The 26,399-nt window shown below is 35.7% G+C and overlaps 1 protein-coding gene across 2 annotated transcripts; it reads right to left on the reverse strand.

Moving 5' to 3' along the window:
- Nucleotides 1-26,399, reverse strand: LOC131933182 (uncharacterized). 2 transcript variants are annotated; one of them, XM_059289972.1, is made up of 34 exons: nucleotides 26,205-26,399; nucleotides 21,368-21,420; nucleotides 18,467-18,633; nucleotides 17,866-18,026; nucleotides 17,168-17,324; nucleotides 16,230-16,422; nucleotides 15,522-15,595; nucleotides 14,914-15,063; nucleotides 14,564-14,669; nucleotides 14,231-14,379; nucleotides 13,699-13,800; nucleotides 12,960-13,023; nucleotides 12,586-12,689; nucleotides 8,982-9,137; nucleotides 8,760-8,882; nucleotides 8,430-8,534; nucleotides 8,229-8,286; nucleotides 7,902-8,051; nucleotides 7,673-7,752; nucleotides 7,314-7,423; nucleotides 6,979-7,083; nucleotides 6,393-6,471; nucleotides 6,124-6,235; nucleotides 5,843-5,923; nucleotides 5,599-5,708; nucleotides 5,286-5,399; nucleotides 4,820-4,981; nucleotides 4,202-4,330; nucleotides 3,890-4,020; nucleotides 3,291-3,419; nucleotides 2,953-3,076; nucleotides 2,105-2,201; nucleotides 1,581-1,691; nucleotides 1-958 (listed from the first exon to the last, which is right to left on the reverse strand). In XM_059289972.1, exons 1-34 carry the CDS (start codon nucleotides 26,225-26,227, stop codon nucleotides 891-893), a joined length of 3,837 nt encoding a protein of 1,278 aa, XP_059145955.1. In that variant the 5' UTR covers nucleotides 26,228-26,399; the 3' UTR covers nucleotides 1-890. The 2 variants fall into 2 exon arrangements, with proteins under 2 accessions (XP_059145955.1, XP_059145954.1); XM_059289971.1 differs by lacking the exon at nucleotides 26,205-26,399 and adding an exon at nucleotides 22,835-23,390.

Consider the following 26,399-nt stretch of genomic DNA (forward strand, 5'->3'; position numbering starts at 1 on the left):
TTAGAAAAGAATTCCAATTATTGTTTATTGAATAAGTGCAACTTTTATATCTAAGTGAGTAGAAATTTTATTAAAAGTGCAAACACAAAAAATGTTTTTTGAATATATTTTTTTAATAGATTGTTACATTACATTTATAGATAGAATGTAAACTTGAGTTAATAAATCAAGTCTCAATAAACTATAAAACACTTTGTGCTATTAAAAAAAAAAAGTTTTATAAATAGTTTTAAATGTTGAATGATTACTGTAAGAAGTCTCTTAAAACAAATTTTGGCATCTGAGCTGCCTGAATTACAAAATAATTTCTAATTGAGTCAAACAGTAAATGTTTTTATGATAATTTAACCAGTAGATTTTAAAGTTGGTTTAGCCAATGTGTCTCCATAAAAATTACTGTATGCTTACATTTTATTTGAGGTAAATATAACCTAAAATTAGTTCATAAAAAATATTTATTATAAAACAATGATGAAAAAAATTAAGAGTTCATTAACTGAGATTTCCACTAACAAAATTAATTTATAAATAAATAAAACAAATGTTTTTTTTTTAAATTGTATTTTAAATAAATATCTCACTGGGATCAGTAATTTTCTAGTAAAATCATCAGAAATAGATAGATATGTACAAAAACTGTATTGAGAAATATCTATTTATCTATATATGATTGATAAATCCATCAACAAGATTCATTATAAGCTAAAAGTGTATAAAGTGCATTATTATGCAAAGCCAATATAACACTATAAATATTATAAAAGTGATAAATATTTCTGTTCAATAGGTTGAAAGCTAAGCAAAATCTTTGTATTCATTATTTACAAATATAATAACTTTTAAACACATGTCTTGAAAACCAAGATTTGAGATGAAACTGAAATTTCCAGCTAGACTTTCAAATGTTCCAAATTGATACCAGTGCTAAGCTGGACCTTCTCCACTGTGTATGGGGCCTCTGTATCAGAAATTGTATTTGTAATCAAATTCAAATTTATTGTTTTACATTTATATAGTAGTTCATGCTAAGTTACTGTTTTAATTTGTATAATTAAAATTATACAAATATAAAATTGTAGTTTGTATTTACATTCAGTGGCATAGCTAGGATTTTTGGGCCCCTATGCAAAAAGTGTTAGTGGGCCCCTCAGAGGCGTAGCAACCCTTCCCGGCGACCGGGGACAAACTTCTGATTTGCATCCCCTCCTCAAACTTTCGATTTGCACCCCCCTTCAGACTTTCGATTTGCACCCGCCCCCTCAAACTTTCGAAAAAGGGCCCCTATTTGCCTTGGGCCCCTATGCCTTGCTTATGCTAGCTTTACGGTAGCTACGCCACTGTTTACATTATAATTTCATTTAGCATCTAGAAAATGCTTCAAATTAAACAATGCTAAAATAACCAACATGTAAAACATGTTGAGAATAGGCAATGCTCAACGTACTAAAGGGAATTAAATGAATAACAGGTTTTTTCAGGACTTTTTCAGAACTTACCAACAGAAACAAAAGGGTTAACATGGTGCCCAGCAATGCTGGACTTACCAACAACAACAAAAGGGTTAACAATGTTTGACTTACCAACAGGGATAAAAGATCTTTCACCAGTCAACTCTTCTCTGACTGCCTCCACTCCACTCTTGATAGAAAGAAGAGCTCCAACAGCCAGACTAATGGGAGGCTCTCCCACAGCTACAGATGGTGGAAACAAAAGCTAAACTTAGCAGTATAAAATATTATTTATGTCTGTGTTTTATTGTCATCTACTGATTGATTGACTAAGCAAGGTCTAGACTTTATTAAGCTAGTTAAAACTGTAAAAAATACTTAAACTTTTTCTGATTGATATAGAAGAAAATATGGAAGAAGAAAAAATGCTCTTCTAATAAAAGTTCAAATATTTTTATGTGTGGTCTGTTTATCACCAATGAAGAAGTCTTTCAGTTAGCTAATATGTTCTTCAGTAAGTAAAGCTGATGCTGAGATTGATGCTGAGAGTTTTAATATACTAGGTACTTGATTCCCTACATATTTGCTAAACATTCCCTATCTAGTCCTTACACATTCCCTGCACATTCCTTTCATACTCCCTAAACATTCCCTACCTTTAGAACTGAGGACTCCAACAGGGTTGGGTGTGTCAGGCATGAAGTGGATCCTCCAGTCTATGGGGATGTCTTTTGTTGTGGGAGGTTTGTATTCCTAGTGGGCAAACAACAGAACTTCAGATAAAACGTGTACATTCTAACTCATGTTTATTTTAACAAGAAATGATATGGTAGAGATGAGCAACATGGTATAGTGAATCCAAAGATCTTAGATGTGAACCCATCTTGGTCTCAGTTTTTAATGCTGGGTGCAAGACTAAAGTTGGGAAATGTAAAGGAAAATGTACTATACTTTATTTATACTACTCAGTGCTAAATCAGAAACAATTGCTCCCCAAAACATATTTCACTTAAAAAGAAATAATACAGGTTTATTTTTACTAACTATATTAAAAACAACAGTTCAATTAATTCTGTGTCACTACCTATAGGGTATGGGATGGGATGGTTTAGCGGTAGAGACCTAGACTGCTAACCTAAAAGTCTCGAGTTTGAATCCGGGTTCAAGTGAGTAGACTGTCCCTGAGTCCCCTTAAAAAAGTAGAGGCAGCTGGGCATAACGTTGACCACACTATCCCTTCAAAATGCCAAGGTCACAGAAACAGGTGAACTCTACTTTACTTGCCCCATAGACCATCAGGTTTGGAAGGGAACTTTTCTTACTTATAGGCTAGATACCTATCATTTACTATTGATACGAAAATTCGGTGTCTTACATATCTATTATTTGCCATCTACATGAAAATAGAGTATCTTAAGAATCCATACATTAAGATTCATTATCTATGAAAATGGAGTGACTTAAACACCCAACATTCACTACCTATATAAAATAAACTACATACCCATGTGCCATCATTCAAGACCTGGCCAGTTTTCTTGTCAAAATGAAGGTCCTCTGACAAATATGCACCAAGGCCCATGACAAAAGCTCCCTCTACTTGACCAATGTCAACAGTTGGGTTGATACTGTAAAACATAATTTTAGCTTTGCTTTCCTTCAAAATCAAATTATTCAAGTCTGATACTGTAAAACTAAATTTTTAGATTTTTAAATAAAAGAATTTATTTAAAAAAAAACTACTTAAACTACTTCCATGAGATTATAAAGTAAAGTACACTTTCATCATCTTTTTAAAAGAGTGGCAGACAACTTTTTTTAAAACAATGTATTTAGAGTTACCTCTCCCCAAAATCCGCCATTATGTCAACTCTCTTGACCTGGTATTCCCCTGTTAGGACATCAACCTCAGTCTCAACAACACCAGCACAGTAGGTGTGGTACTGCAACATCTTATCTCCCTTGTCAGATCTAGGTACAGAGTAATTTGTTAGATTCTAATTTTATCTTTTGTTTTATACCTACACAATACCACACAATTTGTTAGATTCTAATTTTATCTTTTGTTTTATACCTACACAATGTAAAATTTGTTACAAAGTTAAGAGTTCTTAAGTATCTATAATATTTATATACACATTTATCCTCATAAATTAAGTAGATTACTCTTCTAATAGATTCTGAATTTTTAAAACAGCTTAGCAAAATATAAGTGACACTAATTTAACAAGTATTTAGTCATAATAATGTATTTTTTTTACAGTAATAATATGTATGTATGTCATGGTTGCCAGAAAAAAGTAATTAAACAATGTCAAAGATTACCAAATATATTGTAGATTTTAAAAATTATTATACTGTTAAAAACAATAAACTTAATGATCCCAGTAATTCAAAAAGGACATCTCAGAACACCAAAAAAATAAATATCTATATCTTACTTAGCTCTAGTTGCCAGATCAATATTACTAAAATGACACATTTTGAGTAAAGTTGGCCAATCAGCATCTGGCATCTTAGCCCTTAATGGCTCAAGTCTCTCATTCAGTTCTCTGCAAGCATTGATGGCTGCCTAAACAGAATTTAAAAAGTTACAATTAAATTTATGCTCCTGTCTTTTTTTTTTTTGGAGCTATAAATAATAGTTTAAAGAGGTCCTACACAGAGAGACAGACATTTTAAAGAGGAGTGAGACACCTATAGACATATTGAGGGGTAAGACACACAAATTTAAAGAGCTTGGTAAGACTTACAGAGACACACATTTCACTACCAGAACTTCCCCCAGTGAAGCTCGGGTTAGGTATGGTGTTGTTTTGTTGAGGTCTAACTTTGATGTAATTCAGTGGGACTTTCAATGTCCTGGCAACAGCCTGGGAGACCTGCCAGATAAAAAACATTCTGTCAATATCTTTGTTCTGACAGTTAAAAAAATGGTGTTAATATCTTTGTTCTGACAGTTAAAAAAACATTCTGCCAATATCTTTTTTCTGACAGTTAAAAAAATATTCTGTTAATATCTTTGTTCTGACTGTTAAAAACATTCCGTCAATATCTTTGTTCTGACAGTTAAAAAAATTGTAAGAGTAAAATTTAAAAAAATGAACTATTAATTAAAAAGAAAAACAAAATGGGTATGTCAATTTATCCACAATAATTAATTTTAGTCCTTTTTGCAGCACAATATCACTTCTGAAGTACAAAACAAAACTGTTGAAGTATTTTTCTAGATTTAGTCACAAATGGCTATAGATTGGCTTTTGTATAAAGTCTTTACACTCAGTTCTAAATTTGTGCACAATTCCTGCAATGAATTCTATTTTTGTATATAATCACTTCCCATGACCTATGTGCTAAAGACTCCTAAATACCTTTGTATAAAGTCCTTGCCCCATTTCTGTTCCTGAAGTCATCACAGTGACTGTCCCATCATCAGCAAACACAGAAACATTGACCACTTGACCAGGAGGAAAGTGGAGGATGTTGTATTTAACAGCACACATGGTGATACCTCGCTTACGCCACTTGTTGTTCTGAAAGAGGCCATTTAAAAAAATTATTAGATTTTTGTCTACTAAAGTAATATTTACACACATCTAATATTAAACTTGATTTATTAATACCTTTAATGAGTCCTAAAAATGGTAGAATTTAAAACATTGAGGCTAAATGATAATCTAAAGATGTAATAAACAGACAATTATATAAGTTCAATGATGATTGATAATTTAAATATTTTTGTATAGAAACTGGATTTTTACATAGTGTACCAAATAACAGTTAGGCTTACGGTTATTTATTTTTTGTTGTTTCAAACCTGGATTTAGCGTGACTTACCTGATTGAATTGATCTGTTTGTTTTATCCTCTCAGTGACTTCAGCAATTTGTTTAAGCCTCTGCCACAAATCTCTGATGGTGCAGTGGGTTAGGGGAACACCCTGTATGTCAGTCTAAAGAAGAGAGTTTGGTAAATAAGGAGAAAAATTAATTAAAACAAAATCTAAATTTATTAAAAATTATGTTAAGATAAAATATGCTCAAAAATATACCTTAGCTCAGTCTATTGTCCCTATAAATTATTAATGTGAAAACAAGCTTTTTCTTTTCAATTTATGTTGAGGTTAAACTTGAGTTAGCAGTTAGAGTTACCTGGCCCTTGTCGTACAAATTAATCTCTTTAAAAAGAATTGGGTGCATTCTGACTTCTTTTGCGGCATGTTCAAGGATACTTTCTATGACAAGGGAAGCTGGCACAGTACCTAAATTATGTAAGAAAAAAAAGAATATTTAAATGTTTACAAACACAAGGTTTCATTTTATGGCAAAGCTTGTTACTGGGTACTTTTAAAATTCACTTTCTAAACTTTAAAGACAAGAAAGTTCAATAAAATACCAGGAGCTCGACAAGCTTGTGCTGTGGCTTTGTTGGTGCGGACAAGTGTGGTAACAACACGCCAGTTGGGGATGTGGTAACCTGTCAATGCAGCAGTTTAAAATGTTTAATTTTTTTTATGCAGCAATTATTTTAAAGATAAATATGTTTTTCTTAAAATTGAATTGTTCACTTTTTATTTTTGGTATTCAAAATATATGACAGAATAATGGTTTGTAATTTTTTTTTGGTTCCATAAAGTATATTTAAAAATATAAATGAAATTTTAAACTTAGTTTAACCTTGGTCAAGTGAGTGAGGGAACTCTCCAGCTAGAAATGAGGGCTTGAAACCACTGTCTGTGTATATATCAAGATCAAGTACATTCATTTTTCCTTCTTTGTTTAAACCAGCCTATAGTGAAATGAAGTTAAATTAAATCAAATCATGGGCCATTAATTCACACCTTTAAAAAAAAAATCTTTCGGGCTAAAAATTCAAGCACAGCAAACAAAATTTAAAGCATACACATTTATACACTTAATTTTAAATTGTTATTTTCAATTGTTACCTTATACTTGGCCAAAATTGGAAATCTCCTCCCTGATAATTTCATGTTTGTTGCCAAATCTACACAGAGGCGAACAGGCCTGTGGGAGAAAAAAATATGCTTGCAGCAGATAATTTTATAAAGTTTTGAATTTCATTAGTTTTCATTAACAATCTAAAGACTACTTAAAATTTATTTTCAATACAATTTATTGTATTAACAATAATTTTAAGCAGTTTATAAAATAGTAAGCCTGCAGTTAAATTTGCTGACTCATTTTTGATTAGTTTGCTTGACATAAACCTCTTTCATAGACAACAAATTATACAAACATCAATAAAACTCCAAACTAACTTGAAAATACTACCCATTTGATGGAAATTACAATGAAGCATAAAAATGTTTTTTTTTAAAAAACTTACGCTTTGATATTAAAATTAAAACAAACGCTTTTCTCTATTAACACAAGATTATCAATGTAATATCTTAATCTTTCCCTAGAAAAATTCTGCAATATCCATAAAACACATAATTTATAAATTATTCCCCTATCAATAATACTATGCCTAATCTTCAAATTTGTGCATTTTGTTTCTCATCCGTTTACCTTTTGGTGATGTAGCATGCTAAAGTTGCAGCAGCAGATATGTTGCAGGAGTAGAACAATTTGCCTCCAAATCCACCTCCAATTCTACTTGCGATCACGTTGATGCTGGAATAAAAGAGTCTCTCTTAACAGATTAAATATATATAAATTCAAATTGTCAAAACATGTATTTTGAGAAATCATAAGTTTATTATCTGAGAAGAGTCAGTTTTAATACATTACATAAAACAATATTTGCTAATGAAAGAAACATATTGAATTCATCCCTATAAATTAGAGCTACACATTTAATGGCTCAGTAAAGATATTAGCAGGTATGAGGTGACAAAACTTACAAATTCAATGGCTTGCCTAAGATATTAGATGCAGCTCTATGATTATGGGCTGCCCATTGTGTAGCAGCATAAAGGTCAATACCATCTTCAGATGGAACTGCTACAGACACCTGATGTACATTTTGATAATGAAAAATAGTTAATAACGTTTTTCTAATTAATTTTTTTTTCATTTTTAAAATAAAATAATCTACAGTTTTATAAGTGCAGTTTTTGGTTTAGAAATAAAAGTTAAATCTTTTGTTTAAAATAATCCTCCGTAAACCACCTATCCATGTTTACCTCCTTTCAAATAAAATTTACTCTAAAATAATGAAGGCCTACTAATAATATTCTTTTCACCATAAGTACTAATGTACCTGATTTTCTATGTAGAAGTAATATTGTGAGCCTTCTTTGATTTCACCTGACACAACAATCTCTGAGTCTTTGAAGGCATCTGAAAATAAAACAACAAAATAATTTTGTATCATTAAAAAAAAAAATTCTGTGAAAGAATTTATAAGATAACATAACTGAATGAATATATTTTTAATTTATTTTATTAGTTAGTTTAAAAGAGAAAATTTTAAGCAAAAAAAATCCTACCATCTGGGTTGCCAATAACTTTTTCCTCTCTTTTTCCCTCATGGAACATTTGTTTCGCAATGGCTTCTTCTAGTTCTGTCACTGGTTCCTGAACATTTGTATAAGTGACCTTCACCTTCTTAGCTGCCTCATCAGCAATGCTCTGTCTCTCTGTTTATTCACAAATCCTCATTAATTTTACATTCTATCACATTATATGAATAAAAATAATGAAAAAAAGGAAAAAAAATTAATAGTGAAGGTAAAGAATATTATTCAACTTTTGAAAAGATATTTTAGTTTGTAAAGATCCAGTCTGCTTATGATTTATCAGTGATAATATTTTACCTGCCAGAATAAGTCCAATGGCTTGGCCAGCATAGGAAACTTCTTTTGTAATAAAAACCTAAAATAGTATTTAATATGACAAATCTTTCTTATCTCATATCAAAGAGTAAAATATGTAAACAAAATACAGTTAGATATTATGAAACATCTTTTTACAAACAGAATATTTTGTAGCCTTTTTTTAATTAGTTTAGCCCTTACTTCTTCCGGGGAAACTCCAGGAAACATCAAACAGTCCATGAAATCATTCTTGCCTCCCTCTGGAATATCAGCAGCACTGATGTAGCTCACAACGCCAGGGATTGCCTGCAGATTTTAAAACTATAATTAGCTCTAGTCAAAAGATGTTTATGAGTGGGTTTCAGTTATGTTTAGTTTGTTAGTCATATTAGCTTTAGTTTTAAGCTTGGACAAAGAGAATTAATAATGGGAACTACAGATTATTTTGAATACAGTAACAATTATTATCATATTATTTGACCAAACACAATTTAGTATATTTTGTCCTAGAAAAATCTTGAGTCCACTTACCAAAGCTTCAGAAGGGTCTACATGTTCAAGTGTGGCTGACCCTACTGTAGAAATGACAAAAGCTGCACAAAGTTCTCTGCGGAAACTTGGAATATCATTGGTGTAAACAGTTTCACCAGATGCCTAGTGGGATAGTTAATAGAAAAAAAATTACACAGATTTATAATTACTTATCAAATAAAAATTACTAGTTTAGTACCAATAAAACAGATTGCTCCTTACCTGCAAAGGTGCTTCCAATTTAGATAGAGCTTGCTTGAGAGGGAACTCTTCTGCTTTCTCTTGGAAAGTTTGTAGCCCAAAGGACAAAGTCCTGTCCATACTGTCAGCTCCACTTTGAACTCTCAGATCTGATGGTTTGTAGACCTCTAAAAGTGTCTGTCAGGTGTGTTATAGTTCAGTTTTTTAATGCTATTTAACACATTACCATGTCATTTAAATAGATACATTTTAATGGTGCCCTGTCAAAACGGCCCGGGACAAATCGGCCCCGTCAAAACGGCCCCGTTAATACGACCCCGTCAAATCGACTCCCGACAAACCGACCCCGTCAAAATAGCCCCGTCAAAAGGGCCCCGACTTATTGGCTCCCGTCAAATGGGCTCCCGTCATATTGACTTGCGACATATAGGCTCCCGACAAATGGGCTCCCGATATTTAGGCTCCCGACAAATGGACTCCCGACATATTAACCCCTGACAAATAGGCTCAGGACATATTGGCTCCCGACAAAGCGGCTCCCGACATATTGGCTCCCGACATAAGGGCTCATGACAAATGGGCTCCCGGCAAATGGGCTCACGACATTTTGGCTACCGACAAATGGGCTCCCGACATATTGGCTCCCGGCAATTGGGCTCCCGACATATTGGCTTTTGACAAAATGACTCCCGACATATTGGCTCCAGAAAAATGAATGATATGACCACTATTGGCATAAAAGTAACCATTGTGTCCTACCTCCAATACCACCATAACCTCTTTTTAATGCCCGAATGAAATTATTTTTTCATGAACCAACATTAATTCACAAACAAATCGAGCCCTTAACAGCTAAATTCCACCAATTCTAAAGTTTTGATAATGTTTAATTTACAACAGAAAAGATCTGTTGCTTAAAAGCGAGCACAGAAGTGTAAATGTATGATATACATGATGTTAACATGATAACAGCATTTTGTTTTGATAACCTACAAGCACAGTGGCGTAGCGAGGTCGGGTGTCACCCCCGGGGACAAACTTTCAAGTTTTCGATTTGCACCCCCCCCCCCCCCAAACTTTCGATTTGCACCCCCACCCCCTCAACTTTTTCTCTATATATTTTGCTATTTTTTGCCTTGGTGTCACCCCCCTAAATGGTGTCACCCGGTGCGGTCCGCACCCCCGCCCCCCCCCCCCCCCCTCGCTACGCCCCTGTACAAGCATATTGCAGTTAGGAAGGTACAGCGTGGACCCTTCTCCCCACACAATGAGTTGGAACAGCCTATAACCGACTCAATTATGGATGTCATAGATAGATGACCCTTAAATTAAAACATACTATATTTTATAATAGATAAACTGATATAAAAATAAGGCCTGCCGAACAAGAGATGCATACGTTGTATTACATAAGAGTGTTGGATAAGCTAACTCTAAAGAATATTGATGAAGGGGTCCCACTGGCAGATGTCAGATTCAATGAGACCGCTTTGCCGGGAGCAGTGTTTCTTCCAGACTTTTTTCTCCGGGGGGGGGGGGGGGCACTTGAAATTTTCGGGGGGGGGGGGGCGGTAGACTTTCTTCGGGGGGGGGGGGCGGACACTGTTAAACGTATATATTTTCTATATAAATTATATAAATTTCTTTTCGTTCGGGGGGGGGGGGGGGGCGGTAAAAATTTTACGGGGGGGCTTGCCCCCCCCCCCCGAAGAGATGCCTGGAAGAAACTCTGGCCGGGAGACTTAGTCTCTACAGAAACGGTATTGTCAGTGCAGTGGCGTAGCTAGGATTTTTGGGCCCCTATGCAAAAATTATCAGTGGGCCCCTTCGTCAGCCGTTAGGCCAGTGGCGTCGCTAGGTCGGGTCTCACCCGGTGCGGCACTTCGTATTGTCACCCCCTCCCAGGAAACAAAGTATATATATATATATATATATATATATATATATATATATATATATATATATATATATATATATATATATAATGTATATATATATATATATAATGTATATATATATATATATATATATATATATATATATATATATATATATATATATATATATATATATATATATATATATATATATATATATATATATATATATATATATATATATATATATGTGTGTGTGTGTGTCGGCCTACATAGGCCTAAAATTTATATAAATGCCACATACTGGTACACGTACGTGTTTAAGCTTTAATCACTGCTGACTTAATAGTAACGATGTTTATCTACAGTCTGTTTATAATACAGTTAGATGTAGCACTGTTTTCTTTATAGTTTACGTTTACGTCGTGGTGTCACCCCCCCCCCCCCCCCACTCTTGATATAATTTTCGATTTGTACTTAGAAGACTATTTAACTTTAACTAATGGATCTGGAAAATGGCATTTCATTCTATAAATTTTACAATTTTTTGCCTTTGGTGTCACCCCCCCCCCCCTAAGTGGTGTCACCCGTTGCGGTCCGCACCCCCCGCCTCGCCTTCGCTACGCCTCTGCGTTAGGCTACAGAGGAGTTAAACGAAGAGATCAACTTCTACTTACGATGGATATTTTTTAATCTATAAATATTCTGAAGGCAACATTTTGTATTTTATATGTCCTGATTTTGTATTTATACTGTATTATTATGCTTGCCTACTACTGCTAAAAAGTTTATTTATAGGCTGATTCTCTCAATGTCTTGCACGACAAAGTGATATAGCCTGTAGTGTTATTATAACGATTGGGCTCTGTTTGACCCACAAACACTGAATCCCACTGCCGAAACGGTGGGGGGGGGGGGGGGGGGGGGGGGGCTTTTTGGAACTTTTAACCTTTTTCTTTTTTAAAATTATTTATATGTAACAAATATTAAAATTCCATTGTAAAAGTTTTAATTTTTTATGAGGGAAAAGGGCCCCTATGTGCCTTGGGCCCCCATGCCTTGCTTACGCTAGCTTTACGGTAGCTACGCCACTGTGTCAGTGGTCCTTTTGTCTGGAGCCAAATTGACAGGAGCCTTTTTGTCGGGAGCCAAAATGACGCTAGCCTATTTGTCGGGAGTCGTAATGACGGGGGCCGTTTTGTGGAGAAACTAAATGGCGGGAGCCTATTTGTCGGGAGTCGAAATGACGGGGGCCGTTTTGTGGAGAAACTAAATGGCGGGAGCCTATTTGTCGGGAGTCGAAATGACGGGGGCCGTTTTGTGGAAAAAACTAAATGACGGGAGACTATATGTCGGGAGCCAAAATGACGGGAGCCTATTTGCCAGGAGCCTTATTGACTGGAGCCCTTTTGTCGGGAGCATATATAACGGGAGCCTATTTGTCGGTAGCCTAAATGACGGGAGCTTATTTGTCGGGAGCCTATATGACGGGGTCCATATGTCGCTGGCCCTTTTGACGGGGCCGATTTGACGGGGCCGTTTCGTCATTGGCCGAATTGACGCCGCACGCATTTTAATCTTCATATGTTCATGTAGAATTAAACTATATTTAAAAATAGATAAAAATTATCTAGAAGATTTTATTTTGTCCAGTCAAATTTTCTAAACAATTTTTAACAATAAAAATTTTTAAGGTGGAAAATTACAGCGACACAAAAAAAAAATCTTCATTGTTGAAAGTACAATACCTTGTACAGGAGATTGACAGCCAGGTCATGTCTGTATTTAGCAGAAGCAGCAAGTGGGTCATCTTCTGCTGGAATCAGCTCAGCAGATAAAACCTTCAATGTTTCTAAAAAAATATTTTAATAAAACATTTTGTAGTTTCAACAATCATTTTCACTCACATATGTCATAGAAATAAACAATTTGCTTCAAGGTTAATTTTTTTAACATTATCATTGTTTAATAAACAGAAACTTAGCACACAAATTATTAGAGAAATGAATTAAATCTTTGAATTAAGGTAGCAGAAAGTTTTCACTTATTACATTTCAACATGATGCCTTGATTTTAATTTAGAAATGTAAATTAAGTTCAAGGTGAATGAAAATATCTTTACCTGAAATAATTTTGTCATCAAGTTGCTTCCCTTTAATGAATGCTTCAGCTTTAGAAGCATGAATCTAAAATAAAAATTATTTTTAAACTATGGCTTAATAAACCTATATATTTTATTTTGACAAGTGTAGTTAGGTCAGGTGTCGCCAGGTGTTAGCTTTATGCAGTAATGCTGGTCTCAGTTCTAACCTCTCTGGAATATGGTCTAATGCCATACTTGGGAGGGGTGAATGTAACAGTTTTAGATTTTAGGACAACGACCGTCTATTCTTAAGATGTATTTTACTGTAATTAGTTGTTACTTTAAATGGTAAAGTAATTTTTCCTCAGTTAATTTAGCAACCTCTGCTTTTGTGTATCACCCACACACAAATAGTATCACATGGTACATCCCTAACTGATTCCAACATTTTTCAAATTAAAGCTAATGAAAGCATACTAAATAACTAAATGCGTTTGTCTTTGCAACAAATGCAGCTATAGGCTAGACTGAAACCAATAATGTCCGACAAAATATACTCAATACTGCAAAGATTAGTTTTTCAGAACAATTCTGTTTTTCAGCTCATTTATTTGAACCCTAGCAATGAACAAAATAATTTGTAAACATTCTTAGAATTAGATATTATAGTTGTTAAATATTTCTAGTGTCAAGTACTTCAGATATTTACACACAGGTTTGCAAGTTTGAACAATATATTCTCCTAGCTGTGCAAGTGATGTGATAAAACAAAGCTTACCAAATTGTTGCTGATACCTCCATACACAAAAGATGGAGTTCCTGTAACTTTTTTACCCACAACTTCAAACTTGAATGCAGCATTTACATATGCATGAGCATTCTGTTGAAAATAAATTAATTTCAATACCAGTCACATTCATCCATTTCAAATACATAGAAAATTTTCAAGCTAGTGGAATTTCATAATTTATTCTGATAAATCCATTATTTTTGTAGAAGTTTTATTTTTATTTTTCCAAAAAAAACTGACATCATCTAGCAAACTACACGGCACTCTATAAAGCATAAACATAAAGTCATAAGCTCTTATAGACTTGATATTGATCCTGTAATGGGCTCTATATAATCTCTCAAATACTCCAGTGTTAAGGAATTGAAGCCCTAAGAGCACTATTCACTAAATAATTAATAGTGTAGGTTTTGCTTCACTTTACCTATAGTTGACATAACATTTTTTAATAGGCTGCTTTAAAACAAGATTTTCAAACTTTTGGACATCAACAGAATAAAAAATGTTATCACTAGAGTACCTGCCATCTTGGAGTAATTTTAAAAGATCGGAAGATTTCAGACTGTTTGAAACTTGGAAGTTGAAGAAAAGCTATGACTTTTTGCTTCATGTCCACTTTTTGTAGGAATTCCAACAGGCTGTATTTCTTTGTGCTGCCATCTTTAGCATCTGAATACATTAAATCACGGAAGCTAAATTTTTAAAATCAGCACTCTTAAAAAAGTTTCTAATACAGTTATAATCAAGGTATTATTTTTTTATAACACTAACAATTTTTAAGGTTGACTGTGAGATGATGATATAATTAACAAAAATTAATTTCATTCAAATGTGTCACGAAAAAAAATCTTACCAAAGATACCAACACTGGCTCCAATGGCTTCTGTCAAAGTGAAAAGATCTGATGGAAATTCATGATAGTTTTTCTTTATCATTAAATTTCCTGCAATGCAACCAGCCTAAAACATCAAAGACAAGTAAATTTATTTTTTGTTTTGTCTTTAGGAATTCAAACTAGAAAATCTTTAAATCAGGTAAATAATATTTAAAAGTAAAAAAAATCTCGGATTTTTGTGGCTTCTTTACACATCGGTTCACAAACTAAAATAAATATTCTATTGGTTTATAATCAACAATAAGGGAGTAACAGGTTTTAAATATAAGCTAGAAGTAATAATTTAAACCAATCAGAATCTGCCTTACATTTCTAACCAGCACACTGGCAATGACTTTGAGATGACGAATGACTGCAGTGAAGTAGGAGAAGCCAGCCTTGTGTTGCAGCTCCTTCAGATGGTCCTTCAGCTTAGAGAGTGTGGTGTTGCCACCAAACACAACACTGTCTGTGTTTTCCTGTGGGGATCAAACATTTTAATGACATCAACAGGTGGATTGATAGAAAATAATGTGAGCACATAAACTGTTCAGACCTTAATGTAATTCATATAAAAAGTAATCTCCAATAAAAACCAGTTTGCATGATTTTAAATTATTAAAACTGAAAATTATGTCTATTAAACCCTTTAAAAATAAACCTATCACATCATTAGTTTTGCTAGGCTGTGGCAGAGATGCACTCAAACACAAATAACACTTTATTTTGTACTAAAGTTCAAATTTCTCAACGGAAATTTAAAATAATGTTGCATATAGTTGTATTTTTAAAAATTATTATTACTCTGCTCATCTTACTTAATACTTCTATCACAATTTTACATTAATTCAGTTAAGAAATATTTAACACCTTATTAAACATTTGAATGAAATGAGAAAAATTAAAAATAAAGAGTGTGTAAAGGAAACAAATTTACCTTAAATTGGTAGAGCTCCTTCACACCATGAAGATCAATATAAACCTGATAGGGTCCTTCATTCTTAAATATTCCTGGAGACAGTAGACAAGTTCATGCAATGTGAACAAATATGCAAACAGATTTTATGTCTTGTAACTTACTTCTATAATATTTTTACTACCATTTATTATAGAGCTTACATAATCAAAACAAAATGTTGCAAATTACAGTCCTAAACCTTTTTTCTTTCTTCACCTATCCTGACGTTAATTTAATTTTAAACAGGAAAATAAGCTAAAATAACACAGGCCACTAAATTGTTTATTCCTTGATTCAGTGGCGTAGCTGGGGTAGGGTGGGTATGGTGGCAGTGGGTGTCAACCATAGGAGGACATGGAATGGGGTAGAAATAAAATTAAACAAAGCTCCTTTTTAGCTGCATTACTAAATCATAAAAAAAAGAATGTTACTTGACTTTAAGTGCTTATTTAACTATAATTGAAATCAATTCTGTGACACCAACATAAAAACTGTTAAAAGAGAGTGACTGGTAAAAAGTGCCCTTGACTTTTCCTAATCTGAACGGTGGTGCATTTTTGGCCAATGCGAATAACTTTAATTAAGGGGGTGGGGTGACTTGATTATATATTCTGTTTTTAGTTTAGCATTCCTTGATAATAAACATTCACTCATGTTGTGTTTAACAAAGTTGCCAGAACAAATTACCTGCAGATGTGTTTCCAAACAAAAGTTTTGTGCTCCTGGTGCTATTTTCTGTGAGAAGTTTCCCAAGCTCTTGCAGGTTGTTTGGTCTGTACCATTTGCTTTCACGCAAGTCAAGGGATAAGCCATGAGAACATCCTTCTTGCTTCCCTTTGCAAACCTCTCCAGTTTTGGGGCACAGATGTTTATTAAGATCCTGCAAGACAGGAAAAAATTATATGAAAGTTTATTAAATAGGAGTTTATTCAAGTACTAAATATGACTGTAAATCAATATATCAAAATATAAGGTACTAAAAAGTACTAATCTACTGAATTAAAGGCATGATCAGATGATGGATATCAAATTAGCCAAAATGCTTATTTCCAAACCAAATGCTATGATATTTAGAATATCGTTATAACTCATAGAATAAAGTCTAAAATTTTAAAATGGCTGAAAATTTCCTGCCATTGCCATGGAGATGATTTCTTCCTGGAATTATTTTTCCGTTTTAAGATTGAAATAACTTCTTGATTATAATTAAAATTGATACAAAATACTCAACTTATTCTGTATAAAAATATACCAATAACTTTATGAAAAATTGTTTGGTTTTTTTAGTTATTTCGATTTTAAAAAGGTAAATAAAATACAAGATGGCTGCCATCACCATGGCAACGGCAGGAAATTTTTGGCGTTTTTTTTAGTTTTAGACTTCACTCTTTGAGTTATAACTATATGCTAGCTATGAGGTTTAGAAATAAGCATTTTGGCTAATTTGGTATTCATCACCAGACAATGCCATTAAAGTACCTAATTTGGATTTTGTAAATATGTTTGTGTTGCCTTTTTCAGTCTTAAAATCTGAGTATAAGTAAATAAAGAAATATTCCTTTTAACAAAGGATTAAGTTTCCACAAGTTTTGCAGAAGAAAAAAAAAACAATGGAATTCACTGACCTCAATGTCGACACACTTGGCTCCTGGAATAGTTGAGTCTGTAGCAAAAGACTTCATGGCGTCCAGGATTGACCTGTAGCCTGTACACCTGCACACGTGACCATCAAATGAGTCTTCTATCTCCTGCTGGCTCAGCTGGGGCTTCTGGTGGAGTAGTCTGGTTAGAAAATAGTTTTATTGGTTTTATTTTTATTGTAGTTTAAATTTTTATATCTATGAGTAGTCTGGTTAGAAAATAATTTCATTGCTTTTATTTCAGTTTACATTTTATATTAATGAGTAGTCTGGTTAGAAAATAGTTTCATTGGTTTTATTTTTATTGTAGTTTAAATTTTTATATCTATGAGTAGTCTGGTTAGAAAATAATTTCATTGCTTTTATTTCAGTTTACATTTTATATTAATGAGTAGTCTGGTTAGAAAATAATTTTTCATTGGTTTTATTTTTATTTTAGTTTATGTTTTTTATATTAATGAGTAGTTTGGTTAGAAAATAGTTTCATTGGTTTTATTTTTGTTGTAGTTTATGTTTTTTTATATCAATGAGTAGTCTGGTTAGAAAATAGTTTCATTGGTTTTATTTCAGTTTAAATTTTATATCATTGAGTAGTCTGGTTAGAAAATAGTTTTCATTGGTTTTATTCCAGTTTAATTTTTTATATCACTGTTTACGCTTAAAAGAACTGATTTTCGACTTACCCATACATGGACATGACAAAACCAGGAGTACAGTAGCCACACTGAGTACCGTTATGCTGGGCAATCCTCTCCTGGATTGGGTGGAATCCATCTTTTTGACTGCCTATACCTTCAACAGTGGTGATCTGCCAGCCGTCTACACTGTACAGGGGGCAGAGACACTGGAAGGGGAAGTAACTTAATAAATAAAACCATATACTGACAGGGTGGTAACTCATTTAAAAAAAAAGACACTGACAGGGAGGTAACTAATTAAATAACATTTGATAACTAAGGCAGAGACAATTCATTTTAGTAAAATTTAAAGCAACTAGCAGGGATGTAGCTAATGACAGTTAGAGATAAAATACTGTGTGATAGAATGTTTTAAATAAAATTATTGGAACATAATAGGTAAATAATTCGAAAAATATAATTTAAAGTGTTCCGATCAATTACCCAATTAAAGAAATATTAATTTAAAGATAATAGAAAAAAATGGAAACTAAATCGGGGGGGGGGGGGGGGGTGTGCATGCGTGTTGCTACAAACAAAATGTATCCACATTTTAAAGATAAACCAGAAGCAATCAAACAAACCTTGTCTTGCTTGGGTCACTCACCGAGTTAATGCTCATGGTCTCTGCCTTATCTCCCCCTGGGGCGTAGGTCACGGCCACTGCACAACATCCACATCCGGCCTCCTTGCACATGATTTTCGTCCCCTTAAGTCCAGCAACATCTCTGATGTAATCGTTCAGGGATGTGGTAGGTGGATACTTATCATACACTGAAAGATATCATTTAGTAAAGAGGTGGGGGATACTAATCATACACTGAAAGATATCATTTAGTGGTGTAGTGGGAGGATACTTATCATACACTGAAAGATATCATTTAGTGATGTGGTGGGTGGATACTTATCATACACTGAAACATATCATTTAGTGATGTGGTGGGTGGATACTTATCATACACTGAAAGATATCATTTAGTGATGTGTAGGGTGGATACTTATCATACACTGAAACATATCATTTAGTAAAGTGGTGGGGGATACTTATCATACACTGAAAGATATCATTTAGTGATGTGTAGGGTGGATACTTATCATACACTGAAAAATATCATTTAGTGATGTTTTGGGTGGATATGTATCATACACTGAAATAAATAACTTATTGGTGTGGTGGGGGATACTTAACAATTAATTAACTTAACTTAATTAAATGTAACTTTTCGGCTTATTCTTCTTCCACCAGTGTAGAGTTTATTGCTGACTCATGCTCAATTCAAGGGTATGGTGGGGAAACACCAAAAGATTGATTAAATGAAAAAGGCCATTCGGGAATGACTTGCACATCTAGATATTCAGAGGAAAAAAAAGAGACCTGGGTTTGACATGGAAGGTGACGCAAGAATCGTGGGCATCGCCACTGGTGTGGGGGGGGGGGGGGGGGGATCTAGAGAACTAGTGAAACTATTTTAGAACGAGAAAAATGGCCCGTTGAGGAAGGATACACCGGGCGCTAGGTTGATAGTGCTGTCTCTTTTCTCTAAACTAAAACCAACCCACCCCCCACACACACCACCCCCACCCCTACCCCCCCCCACCCCCACCCACTCCACACACCACCCCCACCCACCCCCACCTCACCCCACCCCACCCCCACCCACCCACCCCCACCCCCACCCCCCCAAAAAACATGTCTACCGTCCCATTCAACGAAATATAATTATATACTTTTTCCAGTGTCCGCCCCCTCCCCGAAAATTCTACCCCCGCCCCCGAAAATTTCAAGTACCCCCACCCCTCTCCGGGGAGGAAAAAGTCTGAAAGAAACACTGGTGTCGCGCTTAGCCACTACGCGAAGAATTGCATTAAAGAAATTGCGAGAAAACCACTTTTTAGATTAGACACATTAATTAGGCGGTAATTTTATTATAGAGTATCGATGAGGAAACCACCCCACCCCACCCCCCCCCCACCCACACACCCCCACCCCCCACCCCCCACTCCCAAAAAAATCATGTCTACCGTCCCATTCAACGAAATATAATTATATACTTTTTCCAGTGTCCGCCCCCCTTCCCGAAAATTCTACCCCCGCCCCCGAAAATTTCAATTACCCCCACCCCTCTCCGGGGAGGAAAAAGTCTGAAAGAAACACTGGTGTCGCGCTTAGCCACTACCCGAAGAATTGCATTAAAGAAATTGCAAGAAAACCACTTTTTAGATTAGACACATTAATTAGGCGGTAATTTTATTATAGAGTATCGATGAAGAAATTTCTTTTGAGTTGGGGAGGGGGGGGGGGCTCAGACGTTCTTACGCGTGTGGTGGGGCTTCGCCCCTACCCGAAGAATTGTATGCAAGAAACTCTTCACGCAAACCATTTAGATTAGACAACATTTCCTTTTTACTCAATGTTTACGCGAGAATCAATGACGTCATTATATTACTGTGTGCACTTTCCGCCTTGAGATTATTTTCAACTCTATGCTAAATGTGTCGACGTCATACTTCGTTTTTCGAATTACTAAGCAGGTTTTTAATTTGCTTGTGTTTTCTCTAGAGCGTTCTTGTCAGACAGATAGATAGATAGATACACAGATAGATACACAGACAGCGAAACTATTAGTATTAATAAAGTGGCTTGTTGAGATTCAGGCAACTAGTGGGGTGGATCCTGTTTGGGGGGGGGGGGAATAAGGGGGGTGGGGAGTACGTCCACCATCAACCCCTCCACCGGACGAGACCTTTCACATAGCCCTAGCCCCACCGCTGGAAGTAGTTAAAAATTATTTTCCCCCTCTGGGGAGAAAGAAAGTTCTCTGAAAGAAACTGGTTGCTAAGGACGCTCTTTTCAGCGGCCTGCTGGAATACAAATCATTTAATAAGAATACGTATGTATAAAGGTTACCCAGGGTTGCCACGAGCTGGGTATAGCCCTACCTAGTGACGCCACTGTATTCGATAATTATTTAATACAACCTTCTTAAAAGGTTATCCAATTCGACTCACAAAATCCAGATCAACATCTCATTACTCGGTAAGCTGTCGTTGTTGAAACCAGCACAATCATGTACACAATAAAACCAGGGCTGGCTCTACCTATAAGGCGAACCAGGCGGTAGCCTAGGGCGCTGCCGTAGAGTGGCAAAATGGGTTGGAAAAACAAATTGAAAGTTTGAGGGGGTGCAAATCGAAAGCTTGTCCCCGGGCGCCGTGAAGGGTCGCTACGCCTCTGATAATACGGGAGCACGAAAAAAATTGCGGGGGGGGGGGGGCGGCATTTTAATATGTTTTACCTAGGGCGCTAAATAACCTGGCGCCGGCACTGAATAAAACAATGCAAAACAATCACGTACACACCAAGAACATTACGTACACACTCAAACAACCATGTACACACCAACCACAGCCAGCACCAACTACCACTGTAGCTAGATCAATCACCAGCAACCTGACATTCTCTGCTTCACATAAACCACGTGATCCACGTCACCCTTCCAATACTTACCAACATGCTTCTCGCCGTTAATTGTAAACTGTATGTTGTAGGCATCACCCGGTCTGTAGATAAAGTTAGTAAAAAATGTATGATGTTGATAAGTATTTACCTGTAACATACAGGAGGAGCAGATTTTAAATGTAAAAGTAGCAATAATGAGACTACTAAGAAATTTGTAAATTTATTGAAACTGTACTTCTTTTATGCACTACTAGCGATTTCGTCCGCGCGTTGCTGCGGGCTGATGCAATACTTTAAGAAGATTTCATCAATGCGTTACCAATTGTGGACTTTTAAATGCGTGACCTTATTTTCTAAAATTAAGTTATTTAAATGTAAAGAAATCAGGCGCTATATTTCTTGGAACTGATTTGTCCAAGCTACCGCTTGTACTTCTTTTATGCACTACTAGCGATTCCGTCCGCGCGTTGCTGCGGACTGATGCAATACTTTAAGAAAATGTAATCAATGCGTTACCTTCTTTTTCTTCGTTCTTAATTGAGAATATGGTGGAGGATTTAGACAAAAAGTCCAACAATGCGTTACCAATTGTGTATTTTTAAATGCGTGACCTTATTTTCTAAAATTAAGTTATTTAAATGTAAAGAAATCAGGCGCTATATTTCTTGGATCTGATTTGTCCAAGCTACCGCCCAAAAGCACTATTGCGTGCTGTATAAGTCTTGAGTCACCTGCCGCAATTAGTGAGTAGGCATACACACACACCATTCGATGATAACCGATGTGTCAGGGGCATCATGGTGCGCTCCAGGGAGCCACCGGCCACACTCCCGCAAAGTCGCCGCGTACGGTCCCTAATTCGGCCTCAATAATTGAATGGCTTGTGCCACCGTGTTCCTATCGCGTTGTGCTCTTTAAAATACATGTAGGCGCATAGTGCTCGCGGGGGATCCCGGGCGCAAAATTACACCATGCTGGGGTGCCGCCCCTTCGAAAAATTTTTTCCCCCACAGAAACCTCCCAAGGGGTGTTCTTAACAACTTCTCAAAGTCTGAGTAATACATAAAAGACAAACTCACAGACATACAGGCCTGCAAGTTGTTGTAATTTTTTTATGGACAAAGGGTGCAACCAAGTTAATATTTTTTTTTTACAAAATATGCCTGGTTAATTCCTCTGAATAAATTCAATAATAATTCTTATTTTTATTCTGGGGACTTTGAGGGCCCCTGTAAGCCCTTGGGGGCCGAAATTGAATTTTTTTTGGCAGAAACTCTCCCAGGAGTATTCGCATCAACTCCCAAAAGTTTTCATGGCGATCGGATGAAAGGTGTAGTAATGTATAATGGACAAATCCAAACAAAACTTTCAAGCCTTCTGAAAGTTTTTGAAAAGTTGTATTAAAACAGTCTGGTTCTAGTTTCCACCATACTTTGAATCCGGTTTACTAAATTAACTATAGATGAAACGAAGAGTAAACACAAAAAAACAAACAAAAACAAATAAGAAACCTACTGTGGTGCTAGTTTAGCCCGTGGGCCCGAGTGAGGCCAGCCCTGCTTTCTCCACTCGCTATACATGTTAAATCCTGTGGGACTCTATTCTAGCTAGAAACACCTTAGTTTTATACTGCTAGCTCCAAATTATGTTTGTTCTGTACTGCTACTTCCAAGCTATAAACGCTGTTGTTATACTCCAAGACAGAAACACACTTTTTATACTGCTACGTCCAACCTAAAAACTGTTTAATGCTGCAAGCTCCAAGTCCGAAAAAACTGTTTTTATACTGATACCCCAAGTCAGAAAAACTGTTTGTATACTGATACCCCAAGTCAGAAAAACTGTTTGTATACTGATACCCCAAGTCAGAAAAACTGTTTTTATACTGCTACCTCCATTATAAAAACAACTATTTAATACAAGTACCTCCCAGGCTAAAAACTGTTTGAAATTGCTACATCCAAGCTATAAATGTTTGATACTGCTACCTACTAGCTAAAACGGTTTTATACAGCTGACTACCAAGTACCAGCTAAAAACACGCTAGCATTAAACAACACTCTCTCGTGCAGTGACATAAAAAAAGGACTAGCTGCAAGTGTTTACTCGGTCTCCACCGTCACGTGACCTCTTTGTTTACCTAAAACTGATAGTGATATTGAAATTCCTACCCCACCAATACAAACGCTTCGAACTCGCTAAAAAAATCAATCAGTTTAGAGTTTAGACCAGGTACGCACTAATAGAGACAATGGCGTAGGCAAGGGGGGGGGGGGGAGGTTAGGGGGGCTTTAACCCCTCCCTTGGACCCCCCACTCCTATAATTATAGCCTATATTTACTATATATATAGCCTATATATATATATATATATATATATATATATATATATATATATATATATATATATATATATATATATATAATATAAATGTGAAGAAAATTTTGAATCCCTCCCATGACAAATTCCTGGCTACGCCACTGAACAGAAATCTGCCGCGTCTGACAACATTACGGGCTGGAGCCGTTGAACCTGGGCGCGGTAAAATTTGAACAATGCCAAACTGTTACATTAAGCTATGAGAATCATTAGCCTCTAGCTATCATCATTAGATTAAATCATTAGACTCGGCGCTGACATGATAATTACAGTCCAGTTAGACAAACAAATCCCACACGCTGGGTAAGCGAGGGTGACAAGAATCTAGTTCAACTCTCTCCCAGATGAGCTCGGAATTCTTTGATGGTGTTGTTGTTTAGGGGGGTTGGGGGGATGGGGGGATATGGAGATTACATAAGCTGTTGAACTGTATATAAATAGCACAAACTGTAAGGCAGAGTAGGTCATCGTAAACGTATTGCTCGGCAATGAGGTCAATATGTAGTTTTACATCTAATGCTGTCATGACTTAACACTTCAGTCACTGGCATTACCGCCCCTCCCCCAAAGGTCTAGAGCCTAGGGTCATGAAGGGGCGATGTCTTCGGCTACTGGATTGGATTGTGGGCTTTAAATGAAGCTTTAACTCGGTTTATAGATGCTATAGCTATGATAAAGTTATACAAAAGTTACTCTTTATCACTACATATAATTTGGTGTTCGGTTCGAATCTGTGCTCCTCCATCTCTAAACTGTACTGGAAATGGAGGCCAAGGCACCTTGATCAAATTCTCTTCTTGCTACAGTAACAGCTCAGCTTTGCTTCATCTGCTTTTGGCAGTCTTGTTACGATGTGTACATTTTTTACTTTCTCGTATATACGAAGTATAGAGAAAGTCTTGTAATCGTGCAAAAAAAAATCGAGATTTTTGCAAATCTCGACGTTTTACGTTTTACACCTCCCAGAGTCGGAAAAACATAGTTTTGCAATCTTGTCCGTATGTATGTGTGTGTGTCTGTGTGAGTGTGTAAACACGATAACTTGATTACTGTTACAGCTAGGTTGGTGAAATTTCATATATAAGTATTATATCAAAATCGTAGTTTTGTATCAATTTTTGAGTGATTTCCGATAACCGAGAGAACTTTTTCTATTTTGAATTTTTCAAAAGCCTATAAATTGAGTACTATTTCAGATAGATAAATGAAATTTCACTTGTAAGTAAAAGATCTAATTCTCTGCCTTCTTTCAAATTTTGAGTAATTTCTGTTGACCGGAAGTAGTAATTTTCGCTATTTCCGATTTCTCAAAAACGCATGTGAATTTATAAAGTACTAATAATTTTCCGCACTATTATGCACATTTTATTTGGCGTTCACTTGGGGTGCAGATCTTTTTTTTCTACGAGATTTTATTCTAATTTAAAAAGTTAAAGTATTTAAAATGGATTAAAAATCATGTCTACAACCCGAGTTCCCATCCCCTGTTGTTTTATATAAGAATATTCAAGAAAGTTTAGGGGAGATCACTCCCGGTTTATTAGTTCAATTCTTATGCAACTATTATTTATCTCGCAGTATATTATGTTGCTGTTGTTAAAAACTTAAAACGAGACATAACACTTAAGGTGTCACAAGCACTGTCCTTAAGTCATACCGCACACGGCTTTATATTCGGTTCATACATGTCCCCTACAAGGTTAGTGAACAAGTTCAAAGGTCACGTTTCAGCTAATGCTGGGTGGACCCAGTGAGACCTGAACGGTGGAGCAACAATGTCCGCTACTAATGTAAACGTTAGCTCCGCTTCAGTGATTTCCTGTAGTATATATGTGTGATAGTTTAGCCTAGTCGACTATCACCAGACCACGCTTAACACAACGCATATGACACAGAAGCTAACATTTCTCTTAAACATCACTTGTAGATAGTAGCTCATATTCTAAATAGTGTTGTTTTCAATGTTGGTAGCAGTTCTATAGTGATCCCAGAGTAGCACTATGGTAGTATGTGTCTAGTAGTCCCAGGGTAGCACTATGGTAGCACTTGTCTAGTCCCATAGTAGCACTTTGGTAGCATTTGTCTAGTCCCATAGTAGCACTTTGGTAGCATTTCTATAGTGGTCCCAGAGTAGCACTATGGTAGCGCTTGTCTAATCCCAGAGTAGCACTATGGTAGCACTTGTCTAGTCCCATGGTACTGAGGGCAGCACTACGGTAGCATGTGTCTTGTAGTCCCAGAGTAGCACCATGACATGCACAAACGATATGCATGTTTATTGATTATCCGTACTCAAAATATCTCAAACCTAGACCTATTTATATAATCGTTGTTTTGACAGTCCACATTAACCTAGCTTTATAATAGCTAACAAAAGGGTTTTTAAAAAAAATCGACGATTCTAACTCTGCGAACAAGTGTTTGTGTTAAATCGATTAAAAATATTTCTAAACGCATACAAAACTAGAAATCACTACCGCAATATAAAAGAGAAAAAAAAACTTACCTGGCAAACATAGTAGCGGCCATCGTAGAACTCGTGTGCTGGCTTGTTACAATTTGTGAACTGGTGCACACCGAAGTAGTGTCATGTGCCGCGAGCCACGCAGTTCGATGGCGTGACGACTGGTTGATTCAACACCCGACTCGCTAGACTAGACGCGAAATTTTACAACTTCTTCTGACAAAGTTGGGGAAAGTT

Source organism: Physella acuta, unplaced genomic scaffold (assembly GCF_028476545.2).
Source record: "Physella acuta isolate Inbredline_101_S28 unplaced genomic scaffold, ASM2847654v3 ptg002389l, whole genome shotgun sequence".
Lineage (NCBI taxonomy): Eukaryota > Metazoa > Mollusca > Gastropoda > Physidae > Physella > Physella acuta.